Source organism: Colletotrichum graminicola (genome assembly GCF_000149035.1).
Source record: "Colletotrichum graminicola M1.001 genomic scaffold supercont1.38, whole genome shotgun sequence".
Lineage (NCBI taxonomy): Eukaryota > Fungi > Ascomycota > Sordariomycetes > Glomerellales > Glomerellaceae > Colletotrichum > Colletotrichum graminicola.
The window spans coordinates 157,838-177,438 of NW_007361042.1; the positions used below are offsets into that span (position 1 = coordinate 157,838).

The 19,601-nt window shown below is 54.3% G+C and overlaps 3 protein-coding genes across 3 annotated transcripts; 1 reads left to right on the forward strand and 2 right to left on the reverse strand.

Moving 5' to 3' along the window:
* Nucleotides 1–194: 194 nt before the first annotated feature.
* On the reverse strand, nt 195–3,531 carry GLRG_08321 (ubiquitin-activating enzyme E1; the record flags this gene model as incomplete). Its single annotated transcript, XM_008099006.1, has 4 exons — nt 195–938; nt 988–2,977; nt 3,023–3,399; nt 3,526–3,531. The coding sequence occupies 4 exons, from the start codon at nt 3,529–3,531 to the stop codon at nt 195–197; spliced, it is 3,117 nt and encodes a 1,038-aa protein (XP_008097197.1).
* A 1,422-nt stretch (nt 3,532–4,953) lies between these two features.
* On the reverse strand, nt 4,954–5,771 carry GLRG_08322 (FKBP-type peptidyl-prolyl cis-trans isomerase; the record flags this gene model as incomplete). Its single annotated transcript, XM_008099007.1, has 6 exons — nt 4,954–4,981; nt 5,065–5,106; nt 5,199–5,219; nt 5,314–5,374; nt 5,470–5,534; nt 5,647–5,771. The coding sequence occupies 6 exons, from the start codon at nt 5,769–5,771 to the stop codon at nt 4,954–4,956; spliced, it is 342 nt and encodes a 113-aa protein (XP_008097198.1).
* A 9,652-nt stretch (nt 5,772–15,423) lies between these two features.
* On the forward strand, nt 15,424–18,315 carry GLRG_08323 (basic proline-rich protein; the record flags this gene model as incomplete). The annotated part of the gene is made up of 1 exon (XM_008099008.1): nt 15,424–18,315. One exon carries the CDS (start codon nt 15,424–15,426, stop codon nt 18,313–18,315), a length of 2,892 nt encoding a protein of 963 aa, XP_008097199.1.
* Between the last annotated feature and the right edge of the window lie 1,286 nt (nt 18,316–19,601).

Consider the following 19,601-nt stretch of genomic DNA (forward strand, 5'->3'; position numbering starts at 1 on the left):
AGTACCTATACAGGAGAGTTGGCCATCAAATCCCACGACGCTGAGAGAGGCAGTATGTAACTATCAAGACGTTCTATTTCGCGTTCCCACTTCCTATTGGCCTGATCACTGTTTCTGGTCATTCTAAACTTCTTGTCTCTCTAGCCCTCCCTGCCTAGGCAGCAGATACTAAATAATTTCATACATCATTCATCCTACGCCATCTTCATTTTGATGTACGGAACCTCAACATCCTCGCCGTCAACATCCTCGGCAACCATCTCAAAGATGACCTCCTTCTGGTGGGCCGGTACTGGCTTCTTGGAAACTGTCTCGACCAACTGGCTCAGCTTGAGGTTTTGGCGATCCTTGAGCTTGGCCGGCGGGAAAAAGCTGGCATAGAGCAAGCTCACACCGGAACTGAGCATCGAGATGGTAAGGCCTTGCTTCTCAAAGTGCTCCAGGAGCTCCTTGAGCGTAATGTCAGCCACCTCGAAGCGGTCCCAGATCTTGTCCAACTTGACGATGCCGGTGGGACCCTTGAATTCAACCTTGGGACTGGCGATCGGCTCACTGAAGCCAAAGAAAGGTAGCGCCAGGTTGATGAAGCCGTTCTTGTACTGCTCCAAATCCTGCTTGCCGTCAATGACCTTGTACAGTTCCAGAATCACCAGACCTGTGACGAGCGCCGTCGTTGTTGCAATAGCAGGGATGATCTTGCCAGCGATAAACTTGGTCTTGTGGCGGTCGGCCGGCTCAATCTTGTAGTTAGCGGCGCGCAAGTTGCTGCAGGCCGTGATGAAATCGATGTGGTGGTTCGAGTCATCGTCCTTCTCAAAGTCAACGGGCTGCAGCTGGAAGCCTGCAAGCTCGTTAGGTGAAGGCAAGCTCGCAATCATCTTCTGCAATTCGTCGTTGTCGTCGAAGGAGCTGGCCTGGCCATCTTCGGCGTTGGGGTCCTACGTTTTTGTCAGCAATATCAAAAGCCATTGGCGTGGTTGTGCTCACAGGTTCGTTCTCATTGGCCTGGATCTTGACGCCCTCCGCAGGCGAGAAGTCCGGCACAATGACGTTCTCGAGCTCGCGCAGGTAAATATCCTTGGAGGTACCAGGAGACTTGATATTGTAGTTGAAGGCATGCAGGTTGGCGGCCGACACGATGAAGGCAAAGTGAGTGGGGTCGTTGGGGTTGAACTTCAGCGGCTCGGGGGCACGTTTGGGGCCGGACCAGAAGGGCGTGCCGCTGGACGTTACCGAATCCTTAGGAAAGTTGTACAGCAGCTGCTGGATCTTGTTGTTGAATTCCTTCTCAAACAAAATCCGCGCCCATGCGATACAGTCCTCAAATGTCCGTGGGCGGTCGGTGGTGAGGTAGTCGCGGAGAGTCTCCAGCGTCAGCTTGGCACTGCCGCCCTGTTTCAACGTGCTTTCGATATAGCCGGGCTGTGTCAGGTACAGGTTGACCGTGGAGGGAGACGTAATGAATAGGTTCTCAAACATGTGGTCCTTGGACCACGCGATAGTATGCTCGATTTTGTTCGGGAAGCTCTTCACCGTGCACATCGGGAATTCCTTCTCAGGGGGGTCCTGCGACGACGAGTACGATTCGGTGAGGTGTGGGAGGACAACCTGCGTGTTGCCCTTGGTGCCGAGGGTGCCACTTTCGAGAAGAGGCTTACGGAAGAAGACGCAGCGTCGGTCAACGTACGTACGTGCCTCAACGTTGTCAAGCGCGTTGGTGACGCCGTCCAGGTCGTTCCAGAAGTCCTCGTTGAACGTCTCCTCCGTCTCGGGGCTGACACGGTCCTTCAGGCATACAATGTGGCCGTTAAGGTCGGGGTTCATCGCCTGAACTGCCTCGGCCGCGCAGTCGCTCTTCATCTTGCCGACGTCCTTGGGGCGAAACAGGAATTGACGGTTGAGGTTGCTCTTTTCAATCGAGTCCATGTCGGTGACGGTGATCTTGCCCTTGGGACCGGTACCGAGACCTATCATAGCCCAGTTCTTAAGCATCTCACAGCCAATGGCTCCAGCACCAACGAGAAACTGCCGGAGGTTGGCAATCTTTTCCTGGTATTCGCGGCCAAAGACAACAACCTGACCGTCGTATCTGCTACCCAAGGGCTTGCAGAGCTCGGCGGTGCGAGGTGTGCTGGTCGGGAGGGACTCGAGCGAGTCGAAGTACATCCACTGTTGGATGGGCTGGAACTTGCCAGACACGGCCTTGAGAACCTCCTGGGCTACAATGCCACCAAAGAGGGCGGCCATGGGGTTCAAGTCGCCCAGCGCCTGGTAGCTCAGCTCCTTAATCAGCTTCTCATCGAACTCAACCTCCACGCCCTCAGCGTTGGCAAAAGCCTCAGCCGAACGAAGAATAACGGTCGCATCGGCGTCGTCCAAGGGGTTGGGGAAGCGGCCCTGGCTCTCGACGAAGGCGTGCAGGGCCTGGAAACCGAGGTGCAACTGCTGCGGGCGGTCGAACTTGGCAAAGTCTGACACAAGGAACTCGGGTTCCTTAATGGCGGCGGTGATGCTCTTGAAGTTGATCTTCTTGGGCATCTTGACCTGCTGGTACAGGCCTCCGCGCTTGTACTGGCCAAGGCCGGAGACATCGCCGATCGAGAAAGTGTATGGGCCCTTAACGGTAATCTTGCGGGGCTCGCCTCCATTCAAACCCTCCATACCCTCAACTTCGGAAAAGGTAACATAATCGCCGTCCTCCAGGCCATGACGGGTCTCGTCGAGTGCCGACACGACACCCTCCTCGTCGATGCCCGCAACAATGCCGCTGAGGGGAGTCTCGCCAGTTGGGTCGATGACGGTGAAATCGTCGCCAAAGTCGCAGAATATCGAGCCAAACAACCCGAAAGTGTCCGCAGCCACGAAATAGATGCCCTTGGAGTGGCAGTAGTCACCGATGAGCATCTGAAGCTTCAGTGGTAGGCTGGTCAGGACTACGACTTGGTACTTATCGAATTGCGAAAGGTTCTCGCCCAAGCTGCGCTCGTCAGTTACATCCCCAATACCAGAGCGGGGAACCTACTTTGATGACTGGTGAACCTTGACCGGTGTGTATGCGTTCAGCTCAGCGACCCGCGGTGCCGTGACTTCGTCTCTCGGCTTGCCGACATCCTCGGGGTGGAGGAAAAACTGCGAAGACAAGTCGGCGAGAGCGACCAGGCCAGGGTCGTAGAGAGTCAGACTTTTGACACCGGCGAGAGCAATATTTTTTGCAATCTCAACACCCAAGCCCTTGAGGCCAACGATGAGGATGCTGGAAGCGCCCATGCGCTTCATGGCCTCGTGACCCAGGACATAGAGCTGGCGACTGTAGAGGGACTCATCAATCTCGGTAAGGCCCACAACGGAGTCATCGACCTGCATTCGGGTTACCAGATCGACCTCCGGGAGCTTCTTGTCCTATGCAGAGAAGGGTCATGTTAGCGACGTGATGCTAGTAGCTGGTGGTGATGCGTTGCCGGCACCTGCGGGGTACGCTTCTGTAGTCGACGGCTCGAGGGGTGCGAGAGCGGGCGGAAGACATACAGCCATGGTTTTTTTGTTGGGATCAGGTGTCTCCCCGTTGGAGAGCTTGCGCTTCCCCAGCTTGACGATGCTGTTCGGGAAGGTCGGTTGTTGTGACGTGGAATGGGACACGGGCGGTGGGACGATCGAGCTCAACCCCACCAAACAGTGAAGCGTGCCGTGAGGAGTATGTTTGTGGGCGATTCGTAACGTAGAACCTGCAGTGTATCGTTCGTGGATTTGTCGTCAAGTAAGGTCTTCGCTGCGTTTCAAGAGGTAGGGAAATGCACCAGGCAAACTCGTGTCACGTTGGATGTGGACGCAGATGGCAGAAAGAGCAGCCAGCCTCGTTGCGGTGATGTAGAGGTGGTCGTGGATCCCAGTTGTGGAGGTGTTGACGAGGGGCGGCAAGGAGTGCTAAGTGGACCGCCAGGCTTGTCAGCAGCGGCAAGCTACCTCACCAACTCACGTAATGCAGGCAATTCACTATTGGAAAGCCCCACTGTGCTATTGCTAACAGTAATACTTGCCCCTCACTACATTGGTCATCCGATGCCCTATGCACCTCGGCACTGTGGACTTGTTTTTTACCCATTCTTTCGCCTGTATTGGGGTATACCCATGCCCTCACTGTGTCTCTGTACTGTATGAAGACGCTGCGTCATAGCTTATTTCTCCGGGTATCTACCGACTTCCATCACCGGCAGTCCTGTCCGGTGTTGAGCTGGGCATCGCGAGACCTAGTCTACAGCCAGCGTGGCGATGTAGCTTTGTGGGCAGTTTTCTGATGGTCAGAGCTAGTACATGTGGGATGGAACGCTGGCTGTAGGTCAGAAGATTTGTGGTTTGTGATCAGGAGAAGAATTTTAGAGCCTGGCTTTTCTTTCTACGGATTAAATCTTTACAAACAACCCGAAATAATTCACCTTGCACGCTATAGTGATCGGAACAGAACCAAACACACTTCGGCCCAAGGCTTTCTACGTGTGGTTCAAGTAGGCCTGGTACGTGAGGCAATTCTGTCAGGCGCTAGCCGAGGGTACGCAGCAGGTACTGTCGTACATTAAGACACACTGCTGAAGCAAGGTGACAATTACTGACAGGGCAATGGTGATATTTGCTCCAACCTCTAACAACATGCTATTGGTCTTGAGACGTTGCAATTCACCAGTGCTGTATGCCATGCAGGATGGGCCATGGGCGCATCGAAATCTGTCCATGAGTTGCGGATTGCCATGTAGGACCTTGTGACAGCGGTTAATCACATAGCGGGCAGATAATCTGCGGCAGAAGAGGCTGTTTCATTGAGTTTAATGTATCCAGTTCATCTGAAAAATCATATGAGCAAGCTGTCTGGCTGGGCTGTTTATCTAGCAACCCCAAGACAACATTCCCATGCCTTCCTCACACTCTGCCGCTAACCTCTAGCTCATTATCCGGCCTTAACATCTATTTGACGTTCTTGAGGTGGACGTCGCTGTTGAGATTGTTAGCATTTACCCGCAAACTGTACGAGAAGGGGGGGGGAAATGGCACAAGTTGGCTGATTGGGGCACTAACAAGATGAGGTCAGCATTGGGGGGGATGTGACCGGTGAAGCCTCTAGATGGAAGGGGTCAGCATTGATCGCGAGCAAAGCAACAGCAACAGCTCTAGAGTCCAGGTTGCTGTAGCTGTGGTTAGGAGCTGCTTACCGCTCGCCATAGGCGTAGTCACTGGGGGGCAGATCGTTAGTACAGAGAAAAGATGTCGGGTGCAAGCTGCATTATCCGATACCAGAGCTCGGTCGGCAGAGGGAGGTCTTCTTACCTAGTGATGTCAAGGGTGGCCTTCTCGCCAACCTTCATCTGGGTGACACCCTCGTCCCAGCCTGTAAAGTATCAATCAGCCCAAAGCTATGAAACCTGGGGAACGCAAAGTGGTATGGGTCTGATGTGGTTGTAGGAAGTCAAAGACCAGACGTACCCTTGATGACCTGGCCGACACCGATGCGGGTGACGAAGTCGCCACGGCCGACGGAAGAGTCGAATCTGCGATCCACATGACTCATTAGCATTCTGTTAACCTTCCTAACGGGCGGAAGCCACCGCAAATCGAGCAAGAAAGAAACAGGCGGGGTAGTGGGCCAGTCAGGATGCATACTTGCTGCCCTTCTGGTCGGGCTTGGAGGTGTCCTTGAGGTAGCCGGTGTACTCAATGGTGACGGTCTGGCCAGGTTTGGGGATGGCGCCGGAGCCCTCGGAGTGAGTAGTCTTGGTAACACCCATTTTGCTGTTGGTTGTCTCGTTTGGTTTTTGGTGGTTGGGGTTTGCGTGGGTTGCGAGGTGGAAGCGGGAGAGGAAGAAGGAGAAAGAGGAAGCTGGAGCTACGTCTTTAAGACAAACGGTAGTTTAGTTGGTAAGAGCGAAGTGGGGTTATGGAGGGGTAAATTCGCGGAAGGGGGAGCTGATGCAAGAGGGCCATGGCGGGACAGCAACCTTGCGCTTTAAATACCTAGGAAGTCGAGGGTCAATTGACGGCAGGAAACGGACACAGCAAAGGTAAAAAGGCATATACACCATCTCGCTTGGCCTTGACTGCCAGGGCCGTCCGCACCAGGGTATGTAAAGCAATACGATAGCTGAGGCGGTCGAATCGCACGTAAACCGCATTCTCTGCTCCGAGCCAGAAGGTACGTGCCGTCGCAGCCAATGGGCGTCATGACAAACTTGGTACACAGTCAGCTTCTGTCGACTCAGGCTGTGCCCCCAAAAAGGGTTGTGGATAACCCCAACACCGACAAGATCTGCCGGTACCTTGGGTAGGTGGGAAGACAGAGGGTACAAGTCCTATTCCACGTGCTTCCCGCGAAAGCATCATGAGCACATGCTACTAATTACCAGCCTTACTTTGGGTTATGTCAGGAACAAGCAGCGGGGGGCATCTCAATATCTGATTTAGCCTTCCCAGCCCTCGACTTTGCCTCACTTCCCGAGGAGGCATTTCTCGAGCGTCCTGACAGACTACAGACATGGGATCAGCTTTGTAAGCTTCAGCAATACTGTTCTGTATGATGTCGAAACCCTGGGCTTGTGTTCCCAACTCGCCCATCAGGAAGCTGGCACCCGTCGAAAGAATCCTGGTTGGGACTGTGGCTCCAGCGTTGCAGTCAATGAGGTCCAGCGGCACGCATGCTGCACGTCCACGCAACCCTACGTAAGTGTGTGAGTGGCCTTTCCGGACTCCCTCGCCTTGGGATACACGTATCTCACTGTTTGTTACTGGCTTCACCGCTCAAGCGATTGCTGGAGAATTAGGTCTATCTGTTTTCTTCTGGCGTTGTGCCTGTCGTTGGAAACTCGGCGTCAGGTGCTGGCCTCGCCGCTGCGCTCCACCAGGTTGCCGACTTCCACAAAACGGCCATCTCCGTCGCCGTCGCCGAGGCCTTCCACCTCGTTTCCGCTGGCGGAACTTGAATCGACTCGAGAACCTAGGTTGGTAGGTGCTGAGTAGCGTCAACTACGTCGTTGTAGGTATGTCGGTAACCCCGAGAAAACGAGGGGTTCGTCCCGATTCCTGTTCCTAGGGCGATCCCATTGCTTCCTGAATATCAACGCTTGTTCAATCGCTGCCGACAACGCTACTGACCATGTCACCAAAGACCCTACATCCTCACCTTGGAGCGGAAGTCGACCACGCCGCTACCCGAACGAACCACTAGACCTCGTCGACAACGGATTCGCCACCTATTCTGGTACTTCGGCCTTTCTGTTGGCCAACCCCGCCAGCCACCGAAGATAGCCATGTCGACAATGTGATAGGAAGACAGAGTCGACGAGAGAATATGACAATATGCACATCCCCACCGTCTCTGTCAGCCCTCCAATCTCCGTCATGAGAAATGGCAAGACCCTAAAGGAATATGGCAAAAAGCCAAGATAATATGTGCAATCACCCCCGCCGAGGCTTCCCTGGAAACTTCTTCGGGTTGTCAGTCAGAATACCTACGATGTGACTGCTCATATTCATTGTCTACCTCCACATGCATCCTCGCGGAATGCCCACCACAATCTCAGATGATTGCGACGAAGCCCGTCATTAACCTCGTCAGTCCGCAGGTCCGTACTGGATAGCCCCTGGGTGATGGCCTGCGGAATTTGGAATTGTCATAAAGCACGTCTCGGCCAGCTGTTCCAAGAAACGCGGCAAGGTATGTCCTCGTATCGTAGCGCGTTCCTCATGATCTGTCCAAGGCGGCGGAACCTCTCTAAAGAGAATATTCGGAGGTCTTGCGATGCATGAACGATGCAGAACGCACTAGCTACGGCAGACAGGCCACGAGTTAGGTGCTCATTCAATGCATCGTCCATCGTTGCCATGATCGAGTAGTTCTGGTCGATGAAGAGCATTTGCTCCGGAAAGATAAGGTTTCCAACTATGGCTGCAGACCCGGATGCCATTCAGATGAATGAATGGTCTGCCGGTCGTGTTGATAAACTCTTCTTGCCTGGCCATGTGAGCACTGAGAAGCATATCGGCTGACGGTCGAGTATGAAGACAACCGAAGACCAAGACTGCTACACTTGCGACGCCAAGTTTGAAGCGGCCACCGAGATATCAACGGCCATCGCCTTGGGTATATGAGACGGTGCAACATCGACCTAAGAAGAGCTGGCTGGTTGCTACTGAGGATCGAACCATGTTCCCGTATTTTGACAAAGTTGAACGCCATGCCGCCGCATGAAGCATCAAAGGTTTGTTCGAAACTTGGGGATCAGATCCAAGCATGGAGAACAAGCGAAACCTGTATCAATAACCGAGGAGTACCCGCCAAGCCTTGCTCTAAATCATTCGCGGCCCAGGAAGCGTGTCCTGGGCTGAATGGCATCGGACGTCACCCATGGGGGAACTGGCGGGTCAACCGCTAAAAGCCTCCCGTGCCCTCCCTGGTGAGACCGGTAGAGAGTTGCCGGCTCGCCAGTTTGGAACCACCTGCTATAACTGACACGTAGCTGTCAGGGTGTAAAACGAAATCATCACCGGCTTGCGGAAAGCGCTCGCAAATCCGTGCTTGGAGGTATGGGTTGGAGAGCCGATCGCTGAACAAAGAGCCGCAGAAGAAGAAATCTATGACACGGCAAGCTGGGAAGACGTTGCAAATAAACGATGTGGGGACGGACACATGGCAGCTTCATCAATTCCAGCATTGCAATGACGCGAATTAGTATGGTGGCCAAAAGGAACGGAATATCATCGTTCCTCGTGAGCAATGTATCGGTAAGACGACCAGGAGTGTTCACACATCCCAAACATGTCACCTGAATCCATATAAGCCATGGAGCGGCTCCGGGGTATACGAAGAACAATCACATGTGGGATGAAGACAAGATGAAGCATCAGTTCTGGCTACGCAGAGGAAACGCAGGCACCATCATTTTGGACCTGTTTGGGTGTGGTTCAGACCATACCTGGGTTTTGTCTGGATTGCTCGCAGTTGCGTGAATCAGCATTCGGCCCACACGATGCTAGAGACAGGGCCAAACATTGCGAAGATCATAATATAGCAGATATACTGAAAGTTGCCTGCTTGGAACGGAAGACACTGGTCGCCAACGTGAAGGGGCGGGTGATGGAACGATCGATCGGCAGGCAAACAATCCAGTCAGCGCGCTGGAGCGACGAGGGACCGGGTTCATAAGCAATCCCCATCATGTATTGAAACGCCTTGCAAAGAAATAAAATACTAAAAATAAGATGAAATAACAGAAATGCTGCGACGGATCCGTAGGTGACTCGTTCAACTACCCAACCCGTGCAGTATGTTTACAGAGTTTCAGGGTGGGAAGCCCACATTCCCAGGTGCAGCAAAGCCTCACGAGCCTAGCCGCACGCGCCGCATGCACAGAGCGGGAGGCACTGAGTGGCCACGCGCCAGAGAAAAGGGGGGGGGAGGCTGAGAGGAGGAAGCGATTTCGAAGCAAGACAGAATGCTTGGGTGACCGAGACGCTTACGTCGAGCTCGGGTCATGGCATCTCCCTGACAGCGCCAGAAATTGAAATACGTCACTCAAAGGCATGAAGCTTCCTGGAAACGACACCTCCTTGAGATAATGGTACACCACGCCCCCCCCCCCCCGACCTGTATCAGTCAACGGACTACGCCCGGGCTGTACGTTGAGTTATCTCCCGCGCCGACGATGGCGCATGTCTTGGTGCCATTTGACCTAGTTTAGAGCGCCTCGGTAGCCATGGTGACACACGAACCCATTTATGGGTAGCTCAAGGGGTAGGAGACGGCACAATGGCTATTGTTTGAACGGCGGAGCTTTGGGCTCGGGGCCGGCCTGGAAGCCGTCGAGGTGCCACCGTAAAGCACGATTCAATCAGGCCAACATCGCAAAAAAGAGACATGATTTGGCCGAAAGCCACCACTTAACCGGCTTCCTAATCGATAGGTACTGGAACAGTGGCTGGCACGCTGCTGACACCGCCGGCCTGGGCTTGATGCGACATAGTATGAGACGGAACGGACGGCAAAGACTGCGACAGGAGAGCAGTGAGCAAGACCTACACAGCCTCGAATCTGTTGTGTATCCAGGAGCCGTTCCACCGTCCCGCATTCCTTCTCGCAGGGCCTCGGCTCACGTCGTGGGATTCGACTACGCTACGGATCACGGACACGGTCCTGTATTTTCAAGGGGGGGGGGGGGTTATGAGAGCTTGCGCTGAGCTGAGCTGCGAAAAGTCATATATGTGTGGGTTGAGTTCCACAAACGAGTGAGGGATTCGTGTGGTGTCACGGTTGTTTATGAGATGGATCGAGCGACAACCAAGACATAGAAGATGGCTTGGAGGCAAGATCATTAGCCACGGGCCCACGGCCCACAAGGGGGGTGTGCACACTTGTGCCGATAACTCGTCTCTTGGTTGACGTCCGGGTGTTTCTGTGGTTGAAGCAACGAGTCGCGCGTTCAACTCGCGTGGGAGCGGACAATCTCCAGGCGTGACGCAGATTGCGATTCATTAGGCCATTGCCGCTAAGGTGAAGGAAGCGGCTGAGAGAGTACCGCACGTGGGAAAACGTGACCGAAGACGTCGTGGACGCAGGGTCACCCACGGTCATGGATCAGAACGGGCGAGACCAGCTGCTGGACCTCTAGCCCTCTCGGTGTGTTCAGGTCCGAGATGTTGCCCACAGACTACAGTACAAAAAGTCCAGGCCCTGGATGACGAGTGGCCACTCCACCTGACGAGTCGTGAGAGTAGGCATCCGAATGGTACGTGTAATATAAGTCGGCAATTCGCCGACTAGCCCGAGACTCATACAGTGTATCATATGTGGACGATGAGAGGCTTCTGTGCATTCTCATGCTCAAGCTGTCTTGGGCAATCCCCAACACATGGGCCGGAAGGCATTCATTGCCTTGGTGAGTAGTGTAACTCGACGACGTCCAGATCTCGTGGTCCGCATTGGTGCGTTCTGATTAAAGGTCTAAGCCCAGAGGCTCATGGGACACTCGAGACAGGCTATGGCGACTGGCGTCGGCTCCCATTGGATGTAGGTATGTTCTGAGCCATCCACAACATCGCATGGGAGGAGAGCAGGGATGGCAAAGACGGGATCGGGACGAGAGTAACAACATGCTCCACCGATGGCCCTGTCCAAGAAACGGTACGAGCGCCGTGGGTAGGAGGTACACGTACATATCTTGTACCTGCTCTGTACCTTTGCCAAGTCGGAGTCTTTGGTCGCCTAATCCAGAGGCCAATCGCTTGTTGTATGGTGCACACGGCGCGTGTTGCCGACCTATTCTGTGGGTGTTAATCAGCCGTTGGCGGTTGACGGTTTGATATGCCGCATAGCCAGAGATGATGCCTGATGGGAGTTCTCGATTGCCGCCATTATTGGCTTCCACTATGTAAGTAAGGATTGACGACTGAACGGTCGTAAAGGCCCTGAGACCGTGTCCACATACCTGGCATACACAACCATGTGGATTTGGCGACGAAGGGGTGTGAAGGGTGACAGCATTATCGATTTGACCGCAGGCTGACGGGCGGCTTAGGCACATCAATTCCCGAGGACGGCAGGTAGTAAGTAATCCACTGTGCTCACCAACGTGAACTGGGGGCCAGGCTACGACTTGCACCGGCTCTTGTTGCGACGCTGCAACGTACACCACTATGTATGTAGTCACCGGACCTTGGGAGATGCAGAGTGGAGATTAATGAGCGACGAAGGATTTCCACAAGAGGAGTTGCAGCATGGCAGATTGCCTCCGATTATCATTTCATTTCGTCCTAGTCAGGTTTTCCATGCTTCGCACGCTTCACCATGCTTTCGAAGGTAATGATCAACAGCGGCAAAGTTCTGGCCTGCACCTACCTCCACGTACAGGTACACTAGAGCCACTGCTGTGTTGTTGCCCTGTTGGGCAGTCCAGCATCAAGTCGTTTGAGCGAAAGGGAAGCAAAAGAGGGGGTTGCATCCATTGTTTGTGGTGGTGGAGGGTGGGCTGTGTTTTTCGGAGTGCGGCCGGTGCGCGCATACACTAGCGCAGAGTTTTGTGCAGAACGCAGCATAACGGAAGAAGGGAACGCAAAAGGGAGATCCTTATGCAAAGCCTGGAGAAGGAGACTCCGTACAGTGTATCCGTACAGTAAGTATCCATACACCACCATCTTACCTACCTACTGCCGTCATCGTGTACTATGTAAGACACGCTACACTACCTACCTACCTACCTACCTACCTACTACGTAGCATAGGTACTACACAGTACATTCCCTGGCGGCTCACACTTCTGCAGGGATCGGACGATGTGAAATTGCCCGTAGCGTTCCTTCTCCGAGATTCGGCCAATGATTCTCGCTCGCTTGTTGGATCCTCCCCTGTTTCTCGGTTCACTCAATCCTCGAATCGAAGGACGGGGTGACAAGCCCCGGCGGAGCTAGCAGGTACATGTGCCGAGACTTGCTTCTTGGTTGGAATCAATGTGCTCGATAGGTACCCAAGCAGTAGCACTGTACTACGGAGTAGTAGTCTTACACTATAATGCCTGGACATCCTGCCCCATCTCACATCATCTAAACGACACAGTACGTACCCAACCAGCTTGGGCTCCACGAGTTTGCCCACCAGCATCTGCACCGTTGCCCATTCCCAGAACCCCAGTCCATGCCCCGAGAAAGTCAAGCCTTTCTCCGGTTTCCCCGTCTCTGTCGCATCTTTCGCCATACCTCGCTTTGCCAATCCGCCTCTTTGACATGTCACGAGCCCTGCGCTGGGCATCTCGCCCAAGGAGCAGTGTCTGTCTACCGGCCAACTACGCCAGGCCCCTTCTCCGCACATACACCACACCGGCCCCATTCACTCTTTGGAACCCGTCTGATGACTGGCGCGCGACAACAGCGTTGTTCCTGCTAAATGCTGCCATCAGGTACCCGATCTTGGACTGACTAGCATGCACTAGGGCTTCCCCGGTTACCCCTGGTCGCCGATAGAACTGAGGGCTGGCCTTCTTTAGCTAGTGTACCTGCGCGCTACTGAGAAAGCAAGGGGGGTCCCAGGCGAAGGACATGGACACGACGCAGCGTGCCATGGGCAGAGAGGTCACTGCCACAACGGTAAAGTGACCTGAACGGTGGACCATGACCAGAACAGCAATGTCATTTCGTGCCTTGCCACCCGTCCCACCACAAGCGCCCGGTAGAGAAAAGGGCGGGGCAGGGGATTTTTATTTTATTTTATTTTAAAAAAGGGTCGCAGAATGGATCAACCCGGGCCATCTGCACTACCTAGTGTGACTGCCGTCCATGCTATGGTCGACTGCCGGTGAGAGCTGATGCTGGGTCTATCGTGTATGGCGCCATAGTATCGAAAAGCATGCTGCACGTACCTGACACACCGTGCACTCCAGGGCTCAGTATTAGCCACGACACCTGTACTGCGTTTTTGTATCCGTACACATGTCTTGCTGTGTGCCTGTGTGACCTTGCGATGGATAACGTATTTCACTCAGCTGGCTTTCTGGACGGCCCGTCGGCTCAGCTAGAATAAAAGAGTACAAAAATCTGCGTCGACCAGTTGACAAGTCATCCCGTGGTGTGAAAGCTCGAGTTCAAGCTCAAGCTCAAGCTCAAGTTCGGATTACGACGAGTTGGCCGACACACACCGTTTTCCATTTCGTCTCAAAGTTAATAGTTACTGTCCGTACAGCAGAACCTAAATGGTGATTTGCATCTGCCACGCTTAGTTAGGTTGGGATGTGAAGAAAGCAGCGCAGAGATGAGATGGTCACTTCGCTGCGACTGTCATCGCTCTCGTCGACCAGATAGCAACGGCCACGATGCTCATGCGTGTCACATTGACTATCTATACCCGAACCGCCGTTCCGTACGTGGCTGGGATCATCGATGCAGGCGAGGCTGATACGAAAAGGGATAAGTTTGCAATGCCCCCCATGTTAGCTGCTTGGGATACCTGGCTGGGCCTGGGTGCGAGTCTGTAGTGTACACGCTTTCCTGTGCCGAGTCGAGTTGCGTAATCGTTGTGCTGCATTAGCCGTCTGTCTCGGCCATTACGCATCCTTTGTATTCATACCGCACCGAGGAACCCAGCGGCGTCCTGGCTTGGTAGAAATGGATGTGGTAGATAATAGGAGGAGGTACTTACTCATGGCGCCTTGGATTGGGATGGGAATCATTGTGTTATCCACATTTGCCAACTCGGCCTTGGCTCACCTGCAGGGCTTTATGACTATGATATGTACGTGCATAGACTTACCAGCGGTGGGCGCTGGTGCCCCGGATAAAATAAGATAGAAAGGAGGGGAGGAGGGGCGGGGGGGGTGCCGGGGACGAGAAAGAAAGGGTTGGAAAAAAAATAATCGACTAAAGGGGAAAAAATACAGCGCAATTCCAAAAGGCTCCTTGGGTATCCACGCCCACACACTCAGGCCCACGCCCCCCTGCGCATCCTCGGTACCTATCTATCTGTTGTTCCTGGGCATGCTAATTGTACCAGCCATTCCAGCAGCTGTCATCCCTCCCTAGGTAGGTACGCCGAGGGCTAATCCCCCCCGATCCACCTTATCCTGGCCCATCCCCCCCTCCTTATCCCCCGTTGTCCATCTGTGTCTCTCTCTCAAGCAGGTAGTCTTCCTCCTTTGCCTCTTTGCTGCCACCCCATCCCTGACCTCCCCTGACCCCCAGTCCCTCGTCCCTTGCCGTGTGTTGCCATCAATCAATCAATCAATCAATCAATCAATCAATCAACCTCCCATCCTTCGCTGCTTCACCCATCCACATTCTTTCTTGCGTCCCCTTCCATTCCTTTACCACCCTCGCTTCTCCCCTTCGCTTTCACTCCTCTCGTTCGCTCTCCTCTGCCGACCCCACCCCTCACCCACCCGACAACGTCTTCGACAAGTCGTCCTTGATATCCTCTCGCCTCCGTCAAGAATCTCACACGGCGACGTCGATTCCTGGATTCTCAACCTGCGCCTCTTTGTGTCGTGGAAGGGGTCTATTTTCCGAGTTGATCCTGCAGCCCCTTCATGTGCCTCGAGCCGGTTTGATGACCCTTTTGAGGTCCCGCCAACAAATGCCAGGTTCCTCATGAATTCGACATCGGGAACTACCTCAATCACCCAATACGTGGCGGATCACTAAACGACGTTTTTCTCACTCCATCCGACGATATCTCGTCGAGTCGCTCATTATACATACCCAAACCTGCATCACACTCATTGACAATACCTTGTCAAGTACATTCGTTCTATAACACCCTGACACAGTGAGTTGCTGCTGCCACCCCTTAACGCCGACCACGACTGACACCAAGCTCGAGATCATCAAAACCAAATACCAAGACTGGTGGTATATTCACAATCGTTCAAACCTATCCCGATTCCATTTGCAATTCTTTGGAAGTCAACCATGCACGCCAAACCCGCCATTCTGGCCGCCGCCCTAGGCCTGGCCTGCACCGCCTGCGCCGAACAAGAGCGGCCCAAGATCTACTTCCCCCGTCACGTTAAACGACAGTTCACGAACTCGACCATCACGAGGCAGGAGACATTCCCAGCGCCCGAGAGCACCCCCTTCGATTCTTCCTCGTCATCGTTACCTTTTAGCTCATCGTTCGGTGATATTCTGACGCGCCTGTCCGATTCTTTCTTCGGCCCAACATCGACCAATCCATCGATAACGCCGCTGCCCACTCTCACTCCTGCCCCCGACCCCAACTTGGCTGCGTCCCTCTCGACCATAACCACGTCACTTCAGACCCTCACAGACGGCAGAGTGACGACGGTCATCATATCGAGTACCATTATTTTCGACCCAACCGAGACGACGGAAACCAGTAACCGTGTTGGACCAACGAGCTCTTTGCCCCCTGTCACTGTTCTGCCCACGAGCATCGAACCGTCCACTATTGCAGCGAGCGAAACGCCCGTGAGCTCGCAGGCAACGCCTACGATTTCCGACGCAACTACCGCCAGCCAACCCAGCTCCGTTGAGCCCGTCCAGTCTTCCGCCCCTGTCGACGTTTCCACTACCCAGTCTCTTCCGTCGTCTTCTTCGTCGATACTTAGTTCCGAATCGGTGCAGCCGTCGGTGCAGGCGACCACTACTCCCGAGTCTTCGGCCGCCATCCCTAGCTCCACAGCTCAGAGCACGTCTGAAGTGGCCACTTCGAGTATCGAGGCCAGTCCTACCACGCCCGCATCCTCATCTGGCATCCTTCTGGCACCGACGGGAGTTGTCTCATCGACATCTAACACGGTGCCCGCTAGCTCACTCACCGAGCCTGAGAGCACCAGCGCTAGCCAGGAACCCACTGACCCCGTTGCCAGTAACGCCGCCCCCAACGTCAACACTACCGAGCCTTCAGCTCCGACCTCGGTGACTTCCGTCGTCCCCCCCCTGGAACCAACATCAGCCTCCGCGGTACAGTCGTCGGGCCCGTCCGCCGAAAACGTCTCGATCGAGACGACTTCTTCCGCTGTCTCGGAGACTAGCAAAGCTCCTAACCCCCTGGACCCGATAGTGTCTTTCCTCTCCAGTGAAGTAGCCGTTCCTACCAACACAACTGAGCCTATCACCAATGCTACCTCCATCTCCGAAGTTCCTATTACGACCTCTGGTCTCGTCATTCCAACGCCCACCGCGCTCCCAGCCCCGACCGACCCCACGACCACGACACTGCCCGTCGCCACTGATCCTGTTGCCAACGTCACATCCTCGGCCGGTGCCACTGTCGCCCCTACCACATCGTTGCCTGTTCCGACGGAGCCCGCTGTGAGCGCCACCTCGAGTGAGCTTCCAGTCGAGTCCACAACATCGCTGCCTGCTGCCAGCGAGCCGGTCGTTAACATCACGTCCTCTACCGAGATTCCCGCGTCTGCTTCTGCAACCGTTCTCCCCACTGGCATTGCCAATGCCACCTCGACCGACGCATCTGCACCTACGACTTCGGCTACTGGCGGTACTGAGATTCCTTTGAACAGCACCTCCTCGGGGCTTCCGACGACCACCGCGCAGCTTCCGACCTTGACCGACCTTCCCACCTCGCTCACATCCATCAGCAACGCGACCGCGACCAACACTGTGACTGGAGCACCCACTGCCTCTGTTTCTCTGTCGTCCACTTCTATCGCCAATGAGACAGCTACCGCTACTGAGCCCGTTCTTACCACCACTAGCGATATCCTTACCTCAGCTACTGAGATCCCAACCTCTGCTACGGTCCCTGCGAACACGTCGGAGGCCCTCACGGAGACTGTTGTGGAGACCACTCCCACCGTCACGCCGCCACCACCTACCGCCACCCCGGTGGTCACCAGCATCCCAGCTACGGCCACGATCACTGATTCTGAGTCATGGCTCCCGAGTACCATCATCGTGGAGCAGTCTACCTCGCTCAGCACGCCCACGGAGGCTCTGGCTCCCACGTCAACAGTTCCGCTGCCTACCGACCTGCCCAAGGTTATCAGCGGACCCAACCCCAATATTGAACAACCCAAGGATTCCATGCTTCTCCAGATCGGTTTCTTGCACGGCGAGAATTACCAGCACGTCAGCAAGAATCCCAACGCAGCCGCTCAGATCTTCAGTTTCCTGCCCCAGGCTCTGGCGGATGCGGCTGGTATTGATATCAGCCAGATTCAGATGACGAAGCTCGTCCCATACGATACGTCTCAAACTCTCGGCTACATCACCACGCTCGCCAAGTTCTATTACCCTCGCAGCATGGTCGATACACTGCGCATGGATATCAAAATCCCCAACTCGGCCATTTACAACAACCCGAACCCCCTCATCTATAACCTTACGCAGAACATCAATCCCGCCATTGAGATCATTCCAGGCATGGAGGATGACGGCGGCTCTACCGGCGATAACGGCTCTCCGTCGTCCTCGACCCCCAACAATTCCAACGACCCTTTCGGCGGCGACGACGACAGCTCCAAGCAGTCCCCTATCCAGAAAGGAACCGCTGCCGCTATCGGTATCGGCGCTGTTGGCGTTGCTGCCGCGTATGGTGCCGCCATGTTCATCATTGCCCGCCGCTACAAGCAGAAGAAGCAGGCGCACCGTCGAGCAAGCTCCCTGACTTCTCGCGAGATGCGGTACGCTGATGCCGGCAGCCCGCCTATGATGGGCGGTGCTCTGATGAGCCGAGACTTCTCCAACTACGGCGGAGTCGCCGGCGGCCGTGAAAGCCATGGCAGTGGCCGCACTGGACGGAGCGGTATGGGTAACTCGGCGCGAACGGCTGTCATTTCGGCCCCGGTCGCTGCTGAGAACTCCCTTGGCTGGAACTGATTGACGACATATACGCCATTTCCATAACTATCACCATTTTGCGCTTCGATACCCTTCGGGAGGATCCTGTTTGATGAGATGCTTGGCAGTTGCTTCGTATCTATCGATGTCATGTGAAGGAGGTACGGTACGTCAGCGTGTCCTCGGTCATATGCTATCTGGTCGAAAGATTTCTTTCCTTTATTCTTTGTCTTCTGTCCACAATACCCTTCTACCTTGGAATCGGTCTAGGTCGCTTCCATTACCACGATCTCGGCGCTGTTGTACGTGGACTCCTTGCTTCCGTCTTTGTCAGGGCACCACTTATGCGTCGAGTATTGTATTTTATTTTCTATTTTTTAATATCTTGTATCTGTGTCGAGGATCTCTCTGCATGAGGAGAAAAGTGGGATAGGGAAAGCATCAGTAACGTGTTCAATCGCGGCATGCGAGGAGTTGGCAAGTGGCAGAAATATGGCAATACCCTGGGCGGGGAGAAGGATGTCGGCTGTGTTCCCTTGTACATTTTATTTAAAGGCGTAAGGCATCTTCATAGGGCCTCTCTCCTGGTCCTTCTCCCATCCCTGCCCGTTAAGCTGAGATGCACCCGGGCTCGCCCTGGTGCTATTGGACAAGGGGGTCACCTCATGCCTGTACTGCCGCAGATACAGCAAATAGAGTAAGAACAAGAGAAAAAAATAACAAAACCCACTGCGTCCGAAGGGCCGGCGTTATAATGTGTGCCGACCTGCGCAGGCTGTAAATAGATAGCCGGTCATTAGCCGGTCAAAAGTATATATATTTATTTGCAGCAGACGCCAGACCATACACTAACATACCATAGGAAGGCAGAAGCAGATACCTAGATAAAGACGTGCTAACGATAGATTTCGCACCAAGATGGTTCAAGTACCTGATTCTTCGCCCTGAAGCACCTTGGGCCCTTGACAGCCCAGCATCTGAAGGCTCTCGCAGCAATGATCTAGCTGGATCGGTCGAACTGAACTGAGGCGCCCATACCAATGCAGGTTCACGAATCACACAAGACCAGCAAGCAAGTGAAAGAAGCAATGGACATCAAACAGTGAGTTCTACGGTGAAGGGTATAGGAATATATCAGATCATGACCTTGCTGGGAGAAGACACGGATGCCTACTACAATGCTAGGGAAGCGCAGGAAGGTTCGAGGACCCCCACATTCCAGCAGAACAGTTTCATGGAGAGACGGTCTTACCTCGCGCGAGGAAACGCCGAGATGCCATGTCGAAATGGGAGGTGATGTTGGGTTGGCTGGGCTGTTTGCCTAG